Below are 23044 nucleotides of genomic sequence, written 5' to 3'. Positions count from 1 at the left end.
AAGGATGTTCATTTTGCCATCTAACGAGCATAGCAACATGTGGTGTTGATGAAGGGACGAAAGTTTCACAACCCTGCAGCTGCTTCTTTCGGATATTGATTTTAAGCTGTTTATTAAGAAAAAAGACTCACCCTGACTGGTGTGGCTCAGTTGGCTGGGAGTCATCCTGCAAAGCCAAAGGTCGCTGGTTTGATTCCCAGTCAGGGCACATGGGCGGGTCCCTGGATGGGGCCGTGTATGAGAGACGACTGCTGTTTGTCTCTCACATCCACATTTCTTTCTCATTCTTTCTTCCTTCCTCTCTAAAATAAATACAAAAGAAAGAAAGAAACAAGACTCAGAGGGAGGCTTTCACCCTCCCCCCTTTCCTGCCCAAGAGGTTCAGACAGAGACCTGCTTCAGGAAGGCAAGTTAGAATGTTTGCTTTAGCCTCATTTGAATTAAATATGGTAAATAAGAGGACTTGGGCAGGCACTGTCGCCTGGGACTGGGCCCACCCCACCCTGCATGTCCCATGTTTTGAGTTCTCTAACAAGGATTTTCCTGCCTTGCGTGTGCGTCCTCAGCTATGTGTAAATTGCTTATTCTCGCCTCTGAAATCTAATACCCCGTCCACCCCCCTTCTCCGTTGTCCAAAAATGTCTTTATATACCCAGCGTCGCCTCACTGTCTTTCAAATTTCAGGAAGTTTTCATGCCCATGTGAATTCCCCATGTGCATGTATTAAACTTTGATTTTCTCCTGTTCCTCTGTCTCTTGTTATTTTGGTTATTAGCCCAGTCAGAAGAAAGTAGAAGGTGGAAGGAAAAGTATTAGTATTTTTTTTAGCCACCACACTCTGACATTGTTTTTCTTTCTCTTCCTATTTTTGCCTGCCAAGCATCGCTACCCTGTGCTCTGAAAAACACCCCCCGTTCCGGAGGTATGATCCCTACGGACGTGGCTTGTTCTTACAGCCCACAGTTGACTGGTCCCAGCCGCCCGACTCAAGTTGGGCCAGTGAGCCTCATTATTTTTGACTTGGAACTGAAGGAGTCACCTCAGACATTTCTAGGGACTGGAGCTCTGGACTACAGGGTGGGGCAAAAGGAGGTTTACAGTTGTATGTATGCAAAACAGTGTTTGTTCTTATATTATTATTTACTAATTATTTTATTATTTCCCACACAAACAACTGTAAACCTACTTTTGCCCCACCATGTGTATAAAATAAGGAGCCATCGGCAGCCCTGTGCTGACAGGTAAAGAAAGCGGGTCCGTCAGTAGGAGGATTGAATGGACACAGGGACGCAGAGGCATTTAAGACCGCACTTCCGGTTGTTCCTGAAACCTACATGCTTCTTAGTGCTGCTCACTCATCTTGATGCATCGAAGCTTCTTGGATTCCAAGAGGCAGATCCCAACCTGAGTAAGGCGCCCCGGACTGTGGCCCATAGTCCATCACCTGCAACCTAGTGAGTCCAGCTGACATCTACCCACTCTCTTCCTCATAGAAATATCATCAAATCAGCGTAACAGGAACTTGGAGAAATGTGTGTTTCCAAGGTTGCCCCCAAGTGGCAATGTTCCTTAAGGGCACAGGATGCCTCAGTCCACAGCCAGGTATGTTCCTGCCAAACGCCTTCTACCTTTATGTCAAGAAGAGACACAGGGAGTTTGTCTCCGGAGAACCATGAAGAATGGGCTGGAAAGTGGCAGGTCTTGGGGCCCCGAGGCACAAACCCAGACATGCAGGAGAAAGCAGGACAGCAGGCTGGTCTGTAGTGGCAGCGGGCTAACCGACACTGTCTTCCGGGCTGATCCATAGGGTTATGTAGCTGTCAAGGCTGCGGGAAAGAGAGTTCTCTTTAAAATGCTCTAACCAATTAACATGTCGAAGCAGACGCCACTGGCGCCCACCAACGTCCTCTCGGTGCACTCCTAGGGCCACCGGCAGCACCTGAGCCCCCTCCTGAGCGGGGAGGGCTGAGCCCATGTGCCAGGCAGCTGGAGGTACCTGGGAGGGGGAAAGGCCCCAGGAACAATTGTCATCAGTGAGGGATGAGAGCTGGTGGCCAGTCCCCCCGTGTTCTCACGGCTTGGTAGCCACAGCAGTAGCCTGCTCACTAGCACGGCCTCTCCTCCACCCCTGCACTGCCCACTCCCTCACCATTCCTCCTGTTAGCGAACTACTTGCACCCAAATCCTTACCTGTCAGGGATGTTTAGGGGAAACCTGAACTAAGACGTCGTTGTTGTATTGTTATTGAGGTATAATATGTAGGCCGTAAAATTCACCTTTGTAAGAGTACGGGTCTATGAGTTTTGACAGACACAATTGAGTGACATGTCCACCTTAAAACTTGCACAATGTTGCATTCTAATTATATTTGAAATACATAATAAATTAAAAAATAATAATTTTAAGAAGAAACACACAATTGTGTACGTTTTACACTTCTATCACTCTCCACCTTCCCGAAATTCCCTAGCATCCCTTGGTTGTTGACCTCTCCTTCCACTCCCAGCCCCGGGTGACCACTGGTCAGTTTTCTATCCCTCTTCCAGAATGTCAGTGTCAACTCTGTATGAATGGAGTCCCATACTCTGCAGCCTTCTTTGAGTTTGGCTCCTTTCACTCAGCAAAATGCTTTTAAGATGCATTTACACTGTTGCACATAAGAGTCATTTGTTCCACTCTGGCTGGTGTGGCTCAGTGGACTGAGTGCTGGCTTGCGAACCAAAGGGTTTCTGGTTCGATTCCCAGTCAGGGCATATGCCTGGGTTGCGGGCCAGGACCCCAGTAGAGAGTGTGTGAGAGGCAACCACACATTGATGTATCCCTCTATCTCTTTCTCTTGTCTCTTCCCCTCTCTCTAAAAATAAATAAATAAAATCTTTTTTAATAACATTCTTTAAAAAATTTTTTTTTAATTTATTTATCTTTAGGAGGGAAGGGAAGGAGAGAAGGAGAGAAATGTCAATGTATGGTTGCTTCCGGTGCATCCCCTGCTGGGAACTGGCCCCTGCTGGGAACTGGCCTGCAACCCAGGCATGTGCCCTGATGGGGAATCAAACCACGACCTTTTGGTTTGCAGGCCCGTGCTCAATCCACTGAGCTACACCAGCCAGGGCAAATATATAAAATCTTTTTTAAAAAAGAGTCATTCGTTTCTTTTTATTGTGTGAATATATCACGGTGTGTTTATCCATGCACCAGATGGAGGTACTGGGACTGTTTCCAGACTTTGGGGCTGATGCATAAAGACATTACAAACATTCACGGATAGATTCTTATGTGAGTAGGTTTTTACTTCACTTGGGTAACCACCTGGAAGTGGGGCTGCTGAACTGCATGGTGCGTTAATAAGAAACTATCACACTGTTTTCCAGACAGCGGGCATGGGAATTCCCGTTGGTCTCCACATCCTCACCAGTACTTGGTCTTGTAAGTTTAAATAATTTTAGCCATTCTGATAGGGTTATCTCATTGTGGTTTTAATTAGAATTTCGCCAGTGACTAATTAGATTGAGCATTTTTTGTGTGTTTAATCACCATTCATATATCTTCTTTGCTGTTCAAGTCTTCAGCTCATTTTTTTCTTTTTAAAATTGGGTTGATCTCTTACTGAGTTTTGGGCATTCTGAAGGCATTCTTTTCCTTAATTTCAAAGTGAAAACATTTTTTTCTGTTTAGAAGTGTAGTATGCAATCATTTAAAAATGTCAGGCAGACCATAAAAATGTTTTTAAAAGTAAAAACAAAATTAGAGAATCTTATCCTGGTTCTTTCCATCACGAGATAACAAAAAAAGGCCCAGGACACCAAAAGAGACTCAGGAAAGGCAGGTCGTTTTACTGACGATGCTGAACAGCGTCCCCATGCCACCCACGCTGCTGCCAGCTCTCTGCTACAGGTGTGACTTCCTCCTCCATCTCGGACCCCTGAGCGGGTGTGGATCGCTTCATCGGTGGGGTGGACAGCCCCACCAGCCCCACCGAGCTCCTGCTCCAGGGCTGAGACAGACACGATGTGTGTGATTTTAACACCTTCTCTCCGGTAGAAACTATGGCCAGCACAACTCTGACCTCATACGAGGCTGCTGTGAAATGGTGAACCCCAGTTACACCTTTGTTAACTCACCCAGGTACTGAGGGAAAAGTCTGTCTGTGTTCTCAAGTAAGACTACTTGACACGAGCAAGCACTCTTTCTTCACAGAGCATCACACATAGAATTCTACAAATGTCATACATTCTCTTCACTTGATTGTATACATACATATTTATTTTCTTGAAAAGAAAACACAGACCTAGCTAAATAGTGCAAGTTTATTAAACCCATGTGCTTGGCAAAGGGAGGGGAAAAACCATTAAGTAGTGGTTTCAGAGTATCTCCTAAGGATCTCTCATAATATTTATTTCTATAAGACTCGAGAATAGTATAGATTTTTTTCCTTCATAATCTCTCATGGTTTTTTCCCTATGCACACCTATATACACATACAAAATAGAATGTAAAATAGTAATATTTTGTAACATTTTTAATGTAATATGTCATGGAAGTTTTTTCAAATCAATAAGGAAGGATCTATATTAATCCTATTTAATGGCTGCCCAGTATACACTGTACAATATAATGATTTATTCAGTCTCACTTCCTAGGTTGTCTGCAACATCCAGATATTACATTTCTTAAATGAATTGCCTTTCTGTGTCCTTGACCACTTTTCTATTGGGTTATTGAAAGGCACCTTAAATACTGGTGATGTTAAAATACATTTAAGACTTTGAATAATTGTGAGCAACATTCTTTCCTTTTTCCCTCCCTTTCTTCCCTCCTAATTTAATTTAAAGATCAGGATGCTGGTCTGAGCACAGAAGGTAGTTGGAGTTTATACAAGAAAGGCTGCCAAGCAGGGTGACAGCCCTGTGGTCACCAGAGAGTGTGTCCAGGCGAGCAGAGCAACAAGCAAATACATGGAGGATAATGACAGGTTTCTTACTGTCGGAGAAGGGAATTACAGACATGGAAAGGGGAAAAAACTACAATGTGTGCTTTGTGGGTTGGACTGGAATTACAGGGATTGGTGTGAATGTAGGGATATAGAAACACATATGTTTGTATGTGTGTACATACACATGCAAAAACGTGTGTACACATGCGTATACTCCCTAGCTCTGTCCACTAAGAGGGCCAGTAGCAATGAGCCACCTGGTGTCCAGACCTTGGTATCTAAACACAATTCTTCACCCAAAGGGCTCCTGGTAGAAATGGCTGCTTCCAGGCCTGGCGCATGGACGGTGCAAGATGGGCCTGCAACCTCTTCTTGTGCCAGAAAGTAATGAAGGGCTCACAGACCGATGAGGTGTAGCAGGACACCGGAGTCAGCTTGCATGGGAGTCCAAATGTGGGCCAATCTCGGGCAGTTTGAGCATCAAACTAAGTAATGATGCTAACATTCTATCCCACTGAATAGAATAGGAATTTACGAGTCCCCACTGGCATAAATAGATAAAGGAAAAAAATGCATGGGGAGAAGACAACATTTTTCTTAGAGTAGAAGGCCAGTCAGTAAGTTCAAAATGAGTGGTGGTGTTAGAAGCTTGCCACTTGTCAATCATTATAGTAAAATTAATTCAGGCAGCACGCATCCACTGATGCTAAAACCGGAAGCTGAATGTTGGATTAGAAGAGGATATTTACACAGCCTCAAAGTCCCTCCCCACAAAGTGCTGACCAGCTGTAAGAGGAAGAGGAGTCATTCTGCCATCAGACATTATTAACATCATTTGGGGACAGACTGAGATGTTCTGCATGGTGGGGCCGCAGTTGGAAGAGCACAGCTTCGCTTTTTCGGCATCCCTGCCAAAGATGCATAACTGCACCCTTAGCACGAGGGAAGAAAGATCAGACAAACCCACTGAGGGATAATCTACAAAACAGCCAAGAGTATTCCAGGTGTAAGGAAACTGAGAAGACAGGATGGACGAACACATAACAGGGCGATTCTGGATCAGATCCTTTGGCTTTAAAGGACATTGTCCAGACGGTTAATGAAACTGGAGAGTGTCTCTGGGTGAACAGTGTATGGGAATTCCCTGCCCTGTTCTTGTAATTTTCTTTGCAAGTTGGTAATTGTCTAAAAACAAAAAGAAACCAATTGTAAGCAGAAGGAAGCCAGGAGAGTGCCAGGTTTCTAGTCAGATTCGGCCACGGGACAGAAGACTTCACTAACCTGTCCTTGGTGGTGAAAGGATGGAAGGAGCCTGCAAATGAAAGAAGAAAAAAGGCTCACGTGGCCGTAACATATCAGTATTTCCTGCACAGGTCTCTAGTGAAAATAGTTCCATGAATAAAATGTGCATTAATGAGCAAAAATATTGTAGAAATAGATCATTCACAAAAGGAGACAGAACTACTAAGGCCAGTGTGATTATTGCTACCACCTCTCAAACAACTGCGTCCTGGAAAGCAAAGCTTTAAAGTGAAGAAATTGCGTGCAGTTCAAAATCCAATGAAAAATGTAGTACTGAGTGTGTGTGTGTGTGTGTCTACATGCATGCAACTATACAATGTGCACATATACAGTATGTGGGCACATATACAGCCCACACAGTATGTGGGCTTAGGGCTGGAGAATGTTCTCAGGATGGGCTCGGACCGAAATGTAACCATCTGGAATGTTTTTTTCTTTGAAAGAATTATCCTACTCAACCTTGTCAAATAAAGGATGCACCTTTTAATGGCAACACTGTAGTCCATCACAAAGATGGAAGAAGCGCGCCTTGTCCTGAGCACAGTTGAGCTCATCTCCAGAGAAGCAGATTAGGTGTTAGCACTGCTACCACATCATGGAGGTTGACGGCACATTTGTTTCACGTGGTCGTGTGGAAGCACATCAGTGCAGAAACCTATGGACTGGTGACTCGTAGCCTAACTTACGTTTGTGCTTCTGTTAGAACAAATACACGTTCTCTCATGTATTTGTGGTCTGTCACGTGGTCTTGAGGGCAGCTCTGAGCCAGAGGCAAACCACCATCACTAGTCCAGTTTTACAAACAAGCAAAATGAAGCACTTTTCCCAAAGTTGATACTTACGAGTGGCATAGCTATGGTTCAAAAAAAGTGCCCAATCTCTAAATTTCTACAACGAAGTTTTACTCTAAAGAATCACAAATCAACATAAGCAGTAACTCTGATCATCCCATTGTTCATGTCTTATGTATAACTCAAAACTCCCTGATTCAATGATAGCTACTATAAAGTACTTGCATGTAGCTCATTTCTGAAACATTTACATTTTTTAACATAGTTTTTTAGGGCCTGGCTGGGTAGCTCTGTTGGTTATAGTGTCATCCCCCTATGCCAAGTTTGCAGGTTCGATCCCCAGTCAGAGCACATATAAGAATTAACCAGAATCCATGAAAATGATGTTTTTTCTCTTTGTCTCTTCTTTCCTCTCTTTTTCTAAAATCAGTAAATTAAAAAAATCTTTGAAAACAACTCTTTTAGCCTGGCTGGTGTGGCTCAGTTGGTTGTGGTGTCATCTCATAGACTGGAAAGTCGTGGGTTTGACTCATGGTCGAATACCGAGTTGCATACTGAGGTCGCAGGTTTGATTCCCAGTCACTGCAGGCATGAGAAGGCGGCTGATCGATGTTTTTATCTTGCATCAGTGTTTCTCTCTCTCTCTAAAAGCAATGAAAATATGTCCTAAGGTGAGAATAAATAATAATATTACTTTTATTTTCAAATTACAGTTGCCATACAAAATTGTGTACGACATAGTGAGCAGACATTTAACTTACACAGTGATGTCCTGATAAAATCCAGTACCCATCTGACACCACACATGGTTATTACAATGTTATTGACCATATTCCCTATGTTGTACCTTATATCCCCATGACTATTTTGTAACTAACGATCTGTACTGAATTCCTTCCCTGATTTCACCTTTCTCCCTTAACCCCCTTGCCATCTGGCAACCATCAAAATGTTCTCTGTGTCTGTGAGTTTGCTTCTGTTTTGTTTATTCTGATTTTTAGATTCCACATATAAGTGAAATCATATGGCATTTGTCTATCTCTGCTTTACTTATTTCACTTAGCGCAATACCCTCTAGGTCCATCCATGTTGTTGTAGATGGCAAGATTTCTTTTTTTTAAAAGGATTTTATTTATTTACTTACTTTTAGAGAGAGTGGAAGGGAGAGAGAAAGAAAGGGAAAGAAACATCTATGTATGAGAGATACATCAATCGGTTGCCTCTTACATAACCCCTACTGGGGACCTGGCCTGCAATCCAGGCATGTGCCCCAAGTGGGAATTGAACTTGTGACCTTTCAGTTTGCAGGCTGGTGCTCAATCCACTGAGCCACACCAGCCAGGGTTAGATTTCATTTTCTTGTATGGCCGAGTCATATTCCATTGTATATATGCATCGCTTCTTTATCCATTTATCTACTGACGAATACTTAGATTGCTGTCATATCATGGCTATTATAAGTAATGCCACAGTGAACATATGGATGCATATGTCTTTCAGATTAGTCTTTTGGGTTTCTTTGATAAATACCCAGAAGTGGAATTGCTGGGGTTTTCTTTGTCTCTTCTTATAGTGTTTGTTTTAAAGACTTTTTGTCTGGTATAAGTATTGCTGCCCTAGCTTTTTTTTTTCTGTTTCCATTTACATGAAATATCTTCTTTTGTCTGTTTACTTTCAGTATGTGTCTTTTGACCTTAAGTGGGTCTCTTGTAGACATCACGCTGGTACACTGGGTCTTCTTTTCTTAACCATTTAGCCACCCGACATCTTCTGATAGAGCACTTACTACATTTACAGTAAGTGTATTTATTTACTTTATGTAGTTATTGCCATCTTATTCATATTTTTTATCTTTTTCCCCTTCTTTTTGAAGAAATGCTTTAAACATTTCTTGCAATCCTGGTTTGGTGATGATGAAGTCCTTTAGTGTTTTCTCTTTTGGGAAGCCCTTTATCTGTTCTTTGATTCTAAATGATTGGTTTGCTGGGTAGAGTAACTTTGGTTGTAAGTTGAAAATATTCAACTTTTAATGAAAGTGTCAACAGGAGCTTAAAATGTTTGTTAGTGATTATGTTACAAAAGCTGAAGCATGAACCTTCTTTCATAACCTCCACACATATGTTCCTCCATGTTTCTTGACTGGCTGCTGTTCAGTTCAAACCAACGTTCGAGAGGCAGACGAAATTTGTTGAGTCAGACCAGGTTAGAGCCCAGAATCTGTGACAAGTCTGAGCACCGTCTGGTCAGCAGAAATCAAGATCAGCACTCATAAAATAAATCCCAGATGACTTCAGAACAAATCATGTTGGTCAAAAAAATTTTTTTTCTAGAATGTTTAACTGATGTGGCATCAAACTCGAAAGACAATTCAGTAGATTTACATCATGGATGAAATATGAGTCATCCAGCCAAATCTTGGTGCAGTTATGTTCACGTTTTAAATGTGGCGTAAACACATCTAATGGGAGCGTCAGAGGAGACTAGGTCACTGTTTAGTCTTTAAAAGTCAATGAATATTCTAGCAAAATTCATATGCTTGTTCTCATTTAAAAAACAGGTAGTGAAGTAAAGACATGAATTAAAGACTATTATTTGCAACCTGGTTGGTGTGGCTCAGTGGACTGAGTGCCAGCCAGTGAACCAAACCGAACCAACTGGTTCGATTCCCAGTCAGGGCACATGCCCAGGTTGTGGGCCAGGTCCCCAGTGGGGGGCGTGCAAGAGGCTACCACACATTGATATTTCTCTCCCTCCCTCTCTCCCCCTCTCTAAAATAAATATTAAAATTATTAAAAATAAAAACTACCATATGATTCAGCAATTTATCCAAATTAAAAACACTAACTCGAAAAGATATATGCACCTCCATATTCACTGCAGGATTATTTATTTACAAGAGCCGAGATATGGAAATAATCTAAGTGTCCATCAGTGGGTGAATGGATAAAGTAATATACATGCACACACACATACGCATCATAGTCTGTCCAGGAAAAGTCCAGCCATTGCTAATATAATGAAGCCAAGGAGAGTGGACTGGAATGCACATTTCTGAATGACGACTTCACTGTACTAGTCAGTGGGGGTGGTAGACACCATTGAGTGAGCATGTGTACTGTGCGGCCGTCACATTCAAAATGCCTGAGTAACTAGAACGACGAATCTGCATCAAATATTATGTTAAGCTTGAACACTCCTCTGTGAAAACTATTCGGATGATAGAGAAGGCTGAAGCTATGGACAACTGGTGATTGGCAGCTTCATCACAACAAGAAGCCCACTCACGCATCACGTCTCATGCGGTTTTTTTGCAAAACAGCAAATGACCCAGGTGACTCAGCCCCCCTACAGCCCAGGTTTGGTGCCCTGAGACCTTGGTGTTCCCCAAAACTACAATTACCTTTGAAAGGGGAGAGATTTCAGACCATTAATGAGATTCAGGAAACTATAACAGGGCAGCTGAGGGAGATTAGAACTGTGTGAGATCCCAAGGTGCCTACTTTGAAAGGGGCTGAGGCGTCATTGTCTTATGTACAATGTTTCCTGTGTTTTCTTCAGTAAATGTCTCTATTTTTCATATTACATGGCTGGATACCTTCTGGACAGACTATATATATATATATATATATATATATATATATATATATACATATATATACACACACACACACACACATATATATGTGCAATATTATTCAGACACACAAAAAGAATGAAACCTTGCCACTTGTGACAACAGTGGTGGAACTTGAGGGCATCAGGCTGAGTGAAATAAGTCAGAAAAAGACAAATATTATATGATCTCTTACACATGGAATCTAAAAAGAAATGTATTGAGTACAGGTCAGTGGTTGCCTTAGGTAAGCAGAGTGGCCAGTAGGAGAAATGGATAAAAAGAGTCAAAGTCAAAAAGAAAAAAGACAAGGGAGTTGTGTGTATTCACACTTTGCAACTTTCCCTGATGAAGATCCCTCTTGCATTTATAAAATTACAAGCACATTAATTCCATATTAATTTCTGTTACCAGCTAAATATAATAGACACAAATAGAAAGCTGTTTTTTAAAATTCCCCCTTTTCACTCATTGAAAGTTTACTCAAATCCTTATGAGTAAATGCAGCATCTGTTGGATATTCCTAAAAAGAGGGGAGAATTTTTAAATGTTAATTAACAGTACATGGTGGGGGGAAAGAGGAGGCTGGGTGCAGAGCGCTTTCCTTCCAGTCGGTCCTCGGGGCCGCAGCCCCACTCCCACTCTCCCTCCCGAGCCGTCAGCTGCTGCCAAGGCTTGAATCAAGTCTTCAGGCGATTCTTCAGTGTAAGGTTGTTACTCAGTTGTCTCCCACCAGGCTGAGGATTCTTTTCTCAGTGTTTAGCCATACGCTTTGCAGCTTCCCAAATTTTATTGCAGTTGTGTTGTTTCGTTCTCTGTATCCCTATTAGTTTATGTCTTAAAATAATGACGATAGCAACAAGTACTTTCTGTGTTTTTTTATTAGAGGTTTTGGAACAGAGTAGGTAGAACTGTTTATATTTAACCTGCTATCTTCAAATAATAAAATGTGACAACCATGTAAAGACTGTGGCATGGTCCCCTATTCAGTGCTGTTAGCTGCTATTACTATTATTATTTTAAATTTTTATTTATTTTTTAGAGAGAGGAAAGGGAGAAAAATATCGATTCAAGAAACATCGATCAGTTGCCTCTCATACATGCCCCAACGGGGGACCAAACCCACAACCCAGGCATGTGCCCTGATGGGGAACCCAACCTGTGACCTTTTTGTCTGTGGGCTGACACCAAACCAACCGAGCCACACTGTTCAGGGCAGCTGCATTATTTTTATTAGTGTGCTGTCTCTCCTCTTATATCTCATTGCTTAGTTTGCCTCTTTCCTAGCTAATCTTTCTCCTTGTGTGGTCTAAGCACAGATATTGTTGATGGTTCTATTCTCCCACCTTGTTGCTGCTTAAGCTCACCCGGGATTTTGATTCAGATGGCACTCCTCTTCTCCTCTTCTCTCCTGTCTCTAGGCTAGACTCACTTCCCAACAGTCAGCATGATCTGGGCACTTGACGTTTTAATACGCCTGATGCTCAGTTCATCACTCCACACAGCCAGGTCTTCTCTGGGTATCTGTCTGTCTGCCTGTTTGTCTGTGTGTGCACGTCTCTCCTCTTCTCTCTTCTCCTCCCCTCTCCTTTCCTTTCTGGAGTTCGCATCCCTGAATTCTTGAAGTCTTCACACCTGGCTGTTAAGTCAAGTGACTTATTTTCCCTTAGCCCTTACAATCAATAACTTGTCCATTTTTCATTGCTTATCCCCCCGGTCATTCAATGTCATCGTTTCCCATCTACTGTCCTGCTTCCCTCGACTCTAGCTTACTAGCCACTGAAGACTGCTTTCTAAAGGGCAGTTCTTAATAATGACTAAAGGAACGGATTCTTTAGCCTTACCTCCTAACACGCACTTACAGGTTCATTACATTCTAGACAAGTTAGAGTACAGTAGGCATTTAAACTTTCTGAATTCAGCATTTGACTTTTGCTTGTAAGTGGCTCTTAAAAAGGCATTTGCCCATTTATTGTTTTCCTGCAGCACAAATTCAAACCACATAACACTACAGGACTGGTGGTAGGAAAAGCCACTTAATCATAAGTGTGCCTTGCCCACTGCATCACTGCCACAGCTCGGTCTGGCTGTGTTGTTTTCAACTTACCATCACATAGTCAGCAATTTTTATTCAGGTTCTGAAGGGACCACACACATTTTTCAATTCTCCTTTACTGTCTTTTGGAAGGAAAGTATATACCAGAAACGGCACTTGTGATTTTGTTATTTTATAGCTGTAACTATTGTGTCAAGTTACTATACTTGCTCCCCGCTGTGCTTCCTGGTTTTCAGAGCCCTGCTTACTTACATCGTTCCCTGCTCCCGTGTTTTCATTCTATATTGCTACAGAAGTAACCACCCCAAATGCTAGCGGCTGAAAACAATAACCATTTATTTGCTTACAAGTCTATTTAGAATCTGGGCAGTTCTCTGAGGGCTTGTCTCTGCTCCATGCGGTGTCAGCTGGTGCGGCTCTGCGTGGAGGGTCCGCGTCAGAATGGCTCCCTCGAGGGTGGGCTGCGGCGGGCGGTGAGGCTGTGAAGCTGTGGGAGTGGGGTGGGAGGGCTAGGGCTTCTATAGGTGACTGTTTGGGCTCCATCATTACATGAAAGCTGGCTTCCAAGAGAGGAGAAGCAGAAGTTGCCAGAATTTTTTAATGCCTGGGCTCAGAATTCCTAGTGTCATTTCCTTCACACTGTACTGGTCTAAGCAGAAACAGACTCAGTTCAGATTCAAGGGGAGGCCGTGTAAACTCCAACTCTGGATGGCAAGTGTGGCATGAATGTACGGAGAGGGGACCTTAGCCGAGGCCATGTTTGAAGAATAGTCGCTACTATCCACCCTACGGCCACAGCATTACATTTCCATCCCATATGAAACATACGCTATTTTCTCCTTTAAGGATGTCAGAATGGTGTATCCCATTATACACCATTTCAGAGTCTAGAACGGGGGTGAGCGAACCGCAGCTGGAGGTGCAAATCACACCACCCCATGGACTGTTTTTGTACAGCCCGAGATAAGACTGGTTTTTATATTTTCACAGCGTTATTAAAAAAAAAGATGCAACAGAGATCACACATGTGACTGCAAAGCTTAAAATATTTACTATCTGACACTACAAAGTTTGCCGACCCCTGGTCTAGGACACTGGAATCTAAGTCAGATCCAAGTGCAAATGTGGTCCCTTGGATGTGGTTCCTTAACTGTGGCTCCTCAGAAGTTTCCCTTTGATCTGAAGATCAGTGAGGCAAAGAGACAAAGAGTCTGTTTCTCACACACCCAACAACTAATGGCAAGGCAAGAACAGGAACTCTGGAATAGACACGCACTCCCATTCAAAAGAGGAGAAAATGGGAGGGAAGAGGGGAGTGATACACAGCCATTCTGAAACCCAGCTCTTCAAATGCTATCAGTCCCTCAAGCTGCCCTACGCCTGCTCTTTGGAAACGATCCTCCGTGGCTCTCTGCTCCATCTTGCCCTCTCTTCTCTTTTGGAAACAGTCCGTAACTGCAAATGAGCAGCTTCCTCAGCCTGCTTCCTGCCTGTGAAGTTGAAGGTCCAGATGCCTCCAGTTCATTGTGAACAGTCTGTCTACTTCAGTGCAAGCTATTGAAGATCCTTAAATAACCATAGGTGTCTTACACTTCAAGTTATAATCATGTTTTTTTTTCAAACACAGGTGTCTCTCTGCCTTGGGCCAATGACTGTTATTGGCAACACCATTTCAATTCTTAGAAGCCCTGCTTTCTAGTTGAAAGGGTCTATTAAGTACTACCTTAAACCTTTCTGAGGTATCAGCTTATCTACTGCAGATAATAAGTTATCTCAAAACTTAATGGCTTTAAACAACAATCTGCTGTTATTTCACAGTTTCGGTTGGTTAGGAATCGAAGGCTCTGCCCCCGGGTCTCTCAAGGTCCGTGACAAAGTTGTCAGCTGGTCCATGGTCCTGCTTTAGTCAGCTCAGGCTCCTGCAACAGGCAGCTTAAATGACAGATACGTATGACAGTCCTGGGGGCTGGGCAGTTGGAGAGCAACGTGCCAGCCACCTTAGTTCAGGGTGAGTGCTGTCTTCCTGGCTTGCAGATGCCTACCCGCTCACAGTACCCTCACATGGCAGAGAGAGCACAGGCTTTGGGATCTGCTCCCCTTATAAGGGCACCAATATCGTCATGGGACCCTACACTCAAGACCACATTTAACCTTGATTACTTTGCAAAGACCCTAATGCCATCACATTGAGGGGTATGGCTTCATAATATGACTTTTGGGGGAGACTCAAACATTTAGTCCATAACAGTTCTCATCTAACAGGCCTCATCTAGGGATGCCCCGCCTCCCAGTCTCTTTTTGCGGTTGTTGGGTTGAAAGCCCCGGTTGTTTCCTGGCTCTTGAGTGGAAGCCTCCGCTGTCCCTTGCCACACGGGCCTCTGCAGAGGGCAGCTCACGTCACAGTAGCTGAGCTTCCATCATAAGGAGCATGTGAGACAGCAAGAGAGGGTGTGCGGGATGGGGACCATGGTCTCTTTGTAATCTAACCTGCGTGCGCTGGCCGGGTGGCTCAGCTGGTTGGAGCATTGTCCTGCACACTATAAGTTTGTGGGTTTGATTCATGTTCAGGGCACATACACCTAGGTTGTGGGTTGGGTCCCTGGTTGGGGTGGGTACGGCAGCAACTGATTGATGTCTCTCTTGCCCTCTTCCTCTCTGTCTAAAATCAATAAACATGTTTTTGGGCTGGGGGGGAGGAAGCAAGTCATTCGGTCCAGCTCACACTCAGAAGGGATTACACAGGGGCTTGAGTACCAGGAGGCAGGGATCATCACAGAGGCTGTCCACCACACGGTCTTGTAGCCACAGCCATGTCTTGAACTTCCCTAAGGCCATATTTCTTAATGTTTATTGACTTTAGAGAAAAAGGGAGAGATAGAGAAACATCAATGGGAGAAGGAAATATGGATTGGTTGCCTCTCATAGGCGCCCCGAATGGGGATCAAACCCACAACCTGGCTGTGCCCCCTGACTGGGAATTCAACCCCCAGCCTTTTGGTGTAGGGGTCGGTGCTGCAACCAACTGAGCCACGCCAGCCAGGGCAACGTCACATTTCCTTGACTCCACCTTGGATTTGACCTTTGCCATTAGGCCATTCCTTGTTTTGAGAGTTTTGTCCCCTGGAAAAGCTAGAAAAGACAAATAGCTTTATTTCAAATCCAGGGAGTCTTAGATTCTTTGGATTTGCTGTCAATCATATTCATGATGGAACACTTCCTTTTTTTTTTTTTTTTTAGCTCATCTCACTTCTCTTGTGCTACATCATTATCATTAGCACCAAAAAGAAACCCTTTGACCCTTCAACCGCCTACCCAAATATCCCTGGAGCCAGATCCACATGCTCAGTAGGTGTTATTTCTATCTCCCACGTAACACAGGCTAATTTGGCTAATTGTCCTTTCAATACATGCATGTGGTTCCCCTCTCTCCAGCCTGGAATAAGAACAGTCTCCCTGCCCGTCAATAATGCTCTTCACTAGCAGACTCGCAGTTCTTCCAGCTTCTATCCACCACCTGAGCCCCAAGCCACTGCCGCCTGCTTCAGGTTTCTGTGCCAGCCCGACCTCACTTGTGGGTGTGCAATCGTGTGTCAGTTACCTATTGCTGCGTAACAAACTGCCACAGAATGCAGTGATTGCGCATAAGAGCGCTGAGTCTTGTGCTAACGGTTTTGCAATCTGGGCACAACTCAGAGAAGGCAGCTCACCCCCTCACAGGCAACATCAGGTGGGGCGGCTACACTGATGGGGCTGGATTATCCACTTCCAAGACAACTCACTGATGAGGCCGGCAACGGGTACCGGCTGTGCACCGAGGGAGCTGGGCTGGGGCTGTCGTCCTCCTCCCTGTGGGCCTCTCCACATGGCTGCGTGGGCTGCCACCAGCAACTGCAGGGAAGTGATTGAATCTCGGAACTATTTAGGAGGTCAAGATCAGGAGGATGTTGCACAACCATGTGAATATACTTCATCCTGCTGAACTGTACACTGAAAAATGGCTCAAATGGCAAACACTGTGCCGTGTGTTTTTTTTTAGCCACAGTGAAAAAGTAATAAATACATCAAGGGAAGACGGTGACGGCCGGGAGGTGGGTGGGAGCAGGGCGAGGGAGAAAGAACTATCATGGATGACAAAACCCAATAAAACAGACTCTGGTCCCCAAGAACTGTTTTAGGTCCAGCATAAGAGTTAACAGTCACAACACATGTGGTAGATACTGCAGCTTTCTGCTGTCAGGCTCACATTGAGGCAAAACCCATGCCTCAAAGCCGACCTTTATGCCTGAGATTCCCAGAGAGAAACGTTTAAGTCATAATTATAGGTTTCGACTTCTTAAAGCATGCCTCAAAAGGAACAGTGTGAGAGAAGCAGAGATGAGCGACAGAAACCACAGGTGCACACCACCTTCCCCTAGCGGTCCAGCGTGTGACCTGGCGGGCCACAGCAATGCGGCAGGGTGGCGGGCAGAACGCAGGGCAGATGTTTCTTGCTCGTTAGCTGTTTTCCTAGGATATAAAGTCCCTTTGTTATAACTCTTGGTGTGTCTGGAAACTATTGCTACTTAGGAGATACCACTTTTGGAACAAAACAGGTCACAAAGATCATTTACATCCTGAAGGAATGTCCATTCTCCCCCAGCCCCACCATCTCACACACAGTCAAACTCCCCACATTCGCAAGGTCTGATAAATAGCCAAATTTACAGATTTTTATTGAGTTCCGTTGGCAACACCACCCTATTGTTCTTCCAAATGTGTCTAAACTATTTTTAATGGAAAGGACAAACGAGGAGTGTCCCCCCCCGTCTACAGGTGTGTTACCTCCTCCCCGCACGCTTTTCTGAACTTCGAGGTCACCGCTGACTATATGTGAGGTCTCTCAGATCTCTTGTCAACTGCCTGGTGTGTCAGCTGACTGGGCGAGTGGTGCAATTTCATTTTTATTTCTTGAAATCTCACCAGGCGTCCGCTCCGCACAAGCTCGCTAATCTGGGGTTTCCAGATACAACGAAGACCACGGCCATGAATCTTCCAGGTGTCCCGCTCCCCAGTCTCTACACCTGGAGACCCTTCCGTGAATTCAGACCTTCCTCCCCATCGTGGAAGGCTCTAATGTCATTCAAGCCTGAGAATCGAAACTGATAAGACAATGTGTTCGTTCACTCAAAAATAATTATTGAGAGCCTACTACGCATGAGGCACGGTGTAGGTATTGGGTACGCAGCGATGAACAAGCCAAACACAGATCCTCTCTTAAAACTTATCCTTGTTTTTTATCCCAGAGATTTTGGACTTTTAACAATGGACAAAGTGCTGGCTTGGCTTAAAGACAAAGGAATCAGGTTCTAGTTTGGAAGGAAGCCACGTTTCCTTGGGTGGGGTTTGGGGAGGTTCTCTTAGCAGCCGGGAATCACGCTCTTTCACCCCCTTCATAAATGGAGTCTGCCTGGAACCACCAATGACTAAATCAACTGTCATTTTTCTTGGGCCTTTGCCAGGCTCCAGCAAGACAATGCCTTTCTGTGAGGAACGTTCGGTAAGAAGCCAGAAAGGCCAAGGAGAGGAAAGAGCTGGCATGGCTTGGTCGGCACAGGGGCCCAGGACCACCCCAGGACCAGGCACTGCTCGGGAAGACATTGCCCCCTCGTGGCTCCTCATATAACCCGCGGGACGGACTGGAAGTGGAGAGGGCTGTCCGAGTTTCCAGGTTAATTGCAACCCTTGCCTCCTCTGCACTTCAACTGTATTTGAATAGTCTGGGTTTATTTTCACCCAGGGCACACCTTTCTCTTCTCACGGCGAGAAATGACATCGTGACAGCAATTCAGTCTTTATCAAAATCTCCAGACCGCCCTCCCCACCAAGAACAATCCGGTATGGGAATCACTGCTGTTTTTCTCTTCGAATGCTGTTAGAAAGCAGGTGTTTTGCTTTCCACAATTTGCACCAGGACCTGCGAGTGTGTTGCCGTGCAGTTGTTTGGGGTTATCTTGTCGCCACAACACGGCTTCCAACTCCCCAACGCGGAAGCGTTATCTTCAGCCCCCACCGCCTGGCTGCCCCGTTCCCAGCAACGCTTTCCCCGGTTGGTCAAGAATGTTCCTTGGGGTGGGGGAGGGGGGGAGAGAAACTGCAGCAAGACAAATAATTAGAAACTGTGATCGTGGCTGTGCTGGAAAGGAGCAGCACGCTGGGAGACAGAGTCCCTGGGAGTGGGGAGGGAGGCAGGACCTGCGGATGGACGGCGTTTTCAACTTTTGTGCTTGTAGCACCCACGTTTAAACAAACTTAAGTTTTACAGTCCTGGGAAAGTTCTCTTCGGTCCAGGACTAAGTGGAAATTTCCTCAGTGATAAGGTGGACTTCCACGCATCGTAAACGTAAGCTGAGTAAGAAAGGGCGCCAGGTGCTACGCTCTACCGACCTACAACCTCCTCCACCAGCCACCCCCCCGGGGAGATGAACAGGGTTGCTCCCATTTCACAGGTGAGAAAAGAACACCGGGCGGTCTTCCCGAGGTCGGCGCCAAACGAGCCTCGTGCTCCGACCTCCCAGAAGGCCCAGCCCCTTTCCTTAATCTCCTTGGACCCTCCTCTGCAGGTCATCTGCACTGGCCCCCAGTCCCCCTGGCCAGCAAGTCTTTCTCAGGAGTCGAGACGGTACAGCAGGTAGCGCACTTTAAAAACTGTAGGATTACAGAAGATAACCTGGGCGAGAGAGTTGTCTTCGGGGAGGACCTCTCAAAGGAGCCAGACAGACAAGCCAGGTGAAGAGATAATTCCAGAACAGTGTGATAGGAGCTGGGAGAGGGATCTGAAATGAACCGGATTCACCCGCAGCCTAGTGGGGAGCAAGGCGGTGTCTGAGGACCCGGCGTGGGAGGGGGGGGGCTTGAAGCTGCGCCTTAGAACGCGGGCGCTGGCCGCCCCCGAATGTCACTGGAGTTCTCGCCTCCTGTCACTTGCAGCTGCCGACTAGGGAGGGAAGACATGGGTCTAACCGGGTACTGAAAAGGAGGGCTTAGGCTGAGGCATAGGAGTGCAAACCCCTGGTGAGAAGCCAGCAAACAAAAGTAGCACACTTCGCGCTGGTCGCACGGGCAGGGCCTGGCTCTCCGAAGCCCCGCACCAAGCTCCCACGCACCGCCACACCAGGTCGCCAACTCAGGCCCCGCACAGCCACGGGGGCCGGACTAACCCCGAGGTTACCCGGAGGACCCGGCCCTCCCTCCTGCCCGCGCCCTAACTCTCCGACCTACCGCGAAGCCGCGGGCTGGGGGCCCGCCGTGTCCCCCGCGGCCCGCAGCCCCTCCCCGGCGCACGCCTTCGGGCGCCCGGCAGCGGCCCTGGGCGCAGCCCCTCCTTTGGCAGGGGGCTTCGGCGTCCTCGTCCGGTCCCTCCCGGCGACAGCCCGCTGCCCCGTCCAAGGAGGGCGGAGGGAGGAGGAGGAGGAGGAGGAGAGGGAGGGGAGGAGAGAGGGGAGGGAGGAAGGCGAGAGAAAGCGAGCTGCTCGGATCCCGGACTTCCCAGAGCCTTCCTGGAGCGCGCACCCCTCTGCTCTCGGGTCCCAGCGTCCCAGCCGCGGCCCTCTGCTCCTCACCTCCTCCTCCTCCTCCTCTTCCTCCTCCTCTCGCCCCCTCCCTCCAGGCGCTCCGGCTGCCGCAGCCCCCAGCCCCTGCTCGACCACGTCCCCAACTCTCTGGGGTCACTCCCGGGACGCGCGTCCTCGCCCCATCCTTTCTTCCTTCCTCCCCTCGCGCCCGCCCGCACTCTCCAGGTCTCCCGCCCGGGTCCCGATTGTCTCAGTCGCCTCCCCCGTCGGCCGGCGCCTCGCCCTGCCCGGAGTCTCCCTCGCACTTCCTGAGTCGCCTGCGCCGCGGTCGCGCCGCGCCCGGGATCGCGAGCCGCCGCTGCCCGGCTCCAGCCCGCCGCGCCCGGGGAAGGGAAGAGCGGGCGAGCGCGCCCTCGCCCAGCCCCGCGCCCCAGCCCAGCCCGGCGAGGAAGGACCGGGAAGATGAACAACGGCGTCAAAGCCGAGAAGGAGAACACCCCGAACGAGGCCAACCTTCAGGAGGAAGAGGTACGGGCGGCTCGGTGCGGTGGCGGGTGCGACCGGGGACGCCGCACTTCTGCGAACTGCGGGCGGAGGCGGCGGGGCGCGGGTCCCGGGGCGCCGCGGTCCGGGGGTCGGGATCGCCCCAGAACGTGGCCCCGGGAGGGCGTAACCTTAAAGAGGGTGTTTTTGTGGGTGCGTGCCTAAAATTGCGTAACTTTGAGGACTTTTCGGAGACTTGTAGGCATAATGAACAGCTTTGTTTGCCCGTGATTGTAAAAGCGGAATCGAGAAGTGACTCCCGGGTGACCTCAGATTATTGGGACCCGAAGGGCCCGAACTTCTGCGCCTGGCGCTGTGAGCTTTGGGGTGTGTTTGTGTACGTGGTTTCAGGAAGAACTGGGGGGAAGTTTGTCTTAAAAGATACCTTCTGTTCCCTGCTCCCCCCCCCCCCCCCAGGATGAAAGTTCTTGGTGAACTGTCTTTAGTGCTGAGGCTTTGGGATTAATAGATAACTCCTGTGCAACATTCCTCTCGGATGAGTCAAAGACCCCGACCGAACCTGGGTGATTAGGTTTTGTAAATTTAGAGCGACGCGGTCGTGAGGAACGGAAGGGAAAAAAAAAAAAGTTAAAACTTGACCACTTACCAAGCGGTCATCGAGGCTGTTTTAGAAGGACTTTGACTTCTGAGCGCAGACTCCATCGGTGGGTCCCAAGTCACTGAAAATGTGGCGGCTGCGCAGCGAGCGTCCCTTTGATGGAAGCAAAATTCAGCAAGGGTAGGAGGGGACTTCTGAACACAATTCAGAATGTTGTCTTCAGAATATTCGTGGCGTCCTCTACAGTGGTTCTGTTCCTGCAGGCACATTACCTGGAGTCCAAGGAGCAGTATTTTCTGTTTTAACATCCCAGTTGCTTGAGTTCTTAAACATCCTAAAAGGAACTTTAGAACAGAAAATGTGCATCTAGGTATGTTCTGTAAAGCATTCGTACAGGTGTTGCATCCAGACACATGAGGTTAGCAGAATGGTACACTGATTCTAAATCTGTTAGGATGTTGAGATGGTTACCAGAATGCTGTGTTATGTGCAAACTAAAATTCTGGTAATGAAACCAAACATTGGGGAGGATTCAATAGATACATATAAAGCCATCTGCACAGTGTCCAGTTGTAAAATGGGAACTATTACTGTAAAACGGGAACTTATTTAAGTGGCGGAGACAGGAGAGACCTAAGACCCTGAGAACTAAATCAAGGCTTTGCTCTGAGCACATTTGTGAGGGGCATGGTGGTGTATCTTAGGTGAAGGGCAGCAAACCACCTCAGGAAATTGCCTGTTGGATCACAAGACTGTTCCTTTGAAAAGTGTTGCTTCCATCCTTCTTTTTAACTTCAAGCGGAGAAGCAGTATTGCCATTTCCTTTTTCAAAGGTGAAGATTGAAATTTCAAGTTCCCCATGTTCTTCTTGAACCCTACCTGCTGCTTTGATATATATTTTCTCTACCATTGAAACAAAATGTAGAAAACAATGACAAGTTTGCCTTTTTTAAAGAATTGCTATGTTTAATTCATCCTAACCCATCGAGGTAATAACTGCTCCAGAAACCTTTCTATTTTGATGAGGTTGTCAGTGTTTGCTTCTGAGGGTGAGAATGTATTGTACGAAACCATCTTTCTCTGTTCACCCAATTAAGAACACTTGTAAATAGAAAAAGTGAATCAGGCACACACACCAATGGTTTCTTTTTCTATTATCATTAATTAATATTATTATTATTATTATTATTACTATTGCTTTTGATAGGTGGTAAAGAGGTTTGAGTGTCCCCAAACCATAATAACCGACTTAATTCGACAAAATTAAATAGAGAAAAGTCAGGTTTTTCTGCCTGACCTTTCTCTGCCTACCCGCTGATGGGTACTGAGGTATCGTCTGCCCTGGTTACTGGTCACTGTTACTGTTACTGTTTACCATGTGAGGTTGTGTCCAGATGGGACCACAGGCCGTCCCAGTACAGGCGCTGCCTCTCACCTGCCCTGTAGCCTGACTGGTTCTTTTCAGGTGGGAATGGCGTCTGACTTTCCCAGCTGTCGGTAGTTTTAGCAAGTTACTGTTGTTTGAGAAATAAGAGGACGGTTAGGAAGATTCCAGAACCCAGGTTGCAGGAGAGGAAAAGTAGGTTGATCTGAACATGCAGGTAATTGTGCCCTGATTCCCTGTTTTGGGTTTATGTTTTGATTTCAAAGAACTCCCAGCCTCTTTTGTCTAACCCCGAGAGCCGCAAGTCAAATAA

At 46.3% G+C, this 23044-nt stretch overlaps 1 protein-coding gene and 2 long non-coding RNA genes across 9 annotated transcripts in view; 1 reads left to right on the top strand and 2 right to left on the bottom strand.

The window, feature by feature from the left end:
- Positions 1–5910: 5910 nt before the first annotated feature.
- LOC128626620 (uncharacterized) lies at positions 5911–21752 on the bottom strand. The gene is made up of 2 exons (XR_008390601.1): positions 21396–21752; positions 5911–7670 (listed from the first exon to the last, which is right to left on the bottom strand). It is a non-coding gene; the product is annotated as an uncharacterized LOC128626620 (long non-coding RNA).
- Positions 13015–20023, bottom strand: LOC119036830 (uncharacterized). Its single transcript, XR_005080075.2, has 2 exons — positions 19953–20023; positions 13015–13182 (listed from the first exon to the last, which is right to left on the bottom strand). It is a non-coding gene; the product is annotated as an uncharacterized LOC119036830 (long non-coding RNA).
- RBPMS (RNA binding protein, mRNA processing factor) overlaps positions 18838–23044 on the top strand; it is a 162594-nt gene continuing 158387 nt past the window's right edge. The window contains exon 1 of one of the 7 annotated variants that reach the window (XM_053659926.1): positions 18838–19180. In XM_053659926.1, the coding sequence (XP_053515901.1) occupies positions 19154–19180 (27 nt within the window). In that variant the 5' untranslated portion in view covers positions 18838–19153. Of the gene's footprint in view, positions 19181–20212; positions 20774–23044 lie in introns of those variants that run through there. The other 6 variants (XM_053659930.1, XM_037128786.2, XM_037128785.2 and 3 more) reach the window with 6 other exon arrangements.

This window comes from Artibeus jamaicensis, unplaced genomic scaffold (assembly GCF_021234435.1).
Source record: "Artibeus jamaicensis isolate MK-2021 breed Jamaican fruit bat unplaced genomic scaffold, CSHL_Jam_final scaffold_833, whole genome shotgun sequence".
Classification (NCBI taxonomy): domain Eukaryota; kingdom Metazoa; phylum Chordata; class Mammalia; order Chiroptera; family Phyllostomidae; genus Artibeus; species Artibeus jamaicensis.
This window is presented reverse-complemented; position numbering and strand designations above follow the sequence as displayed.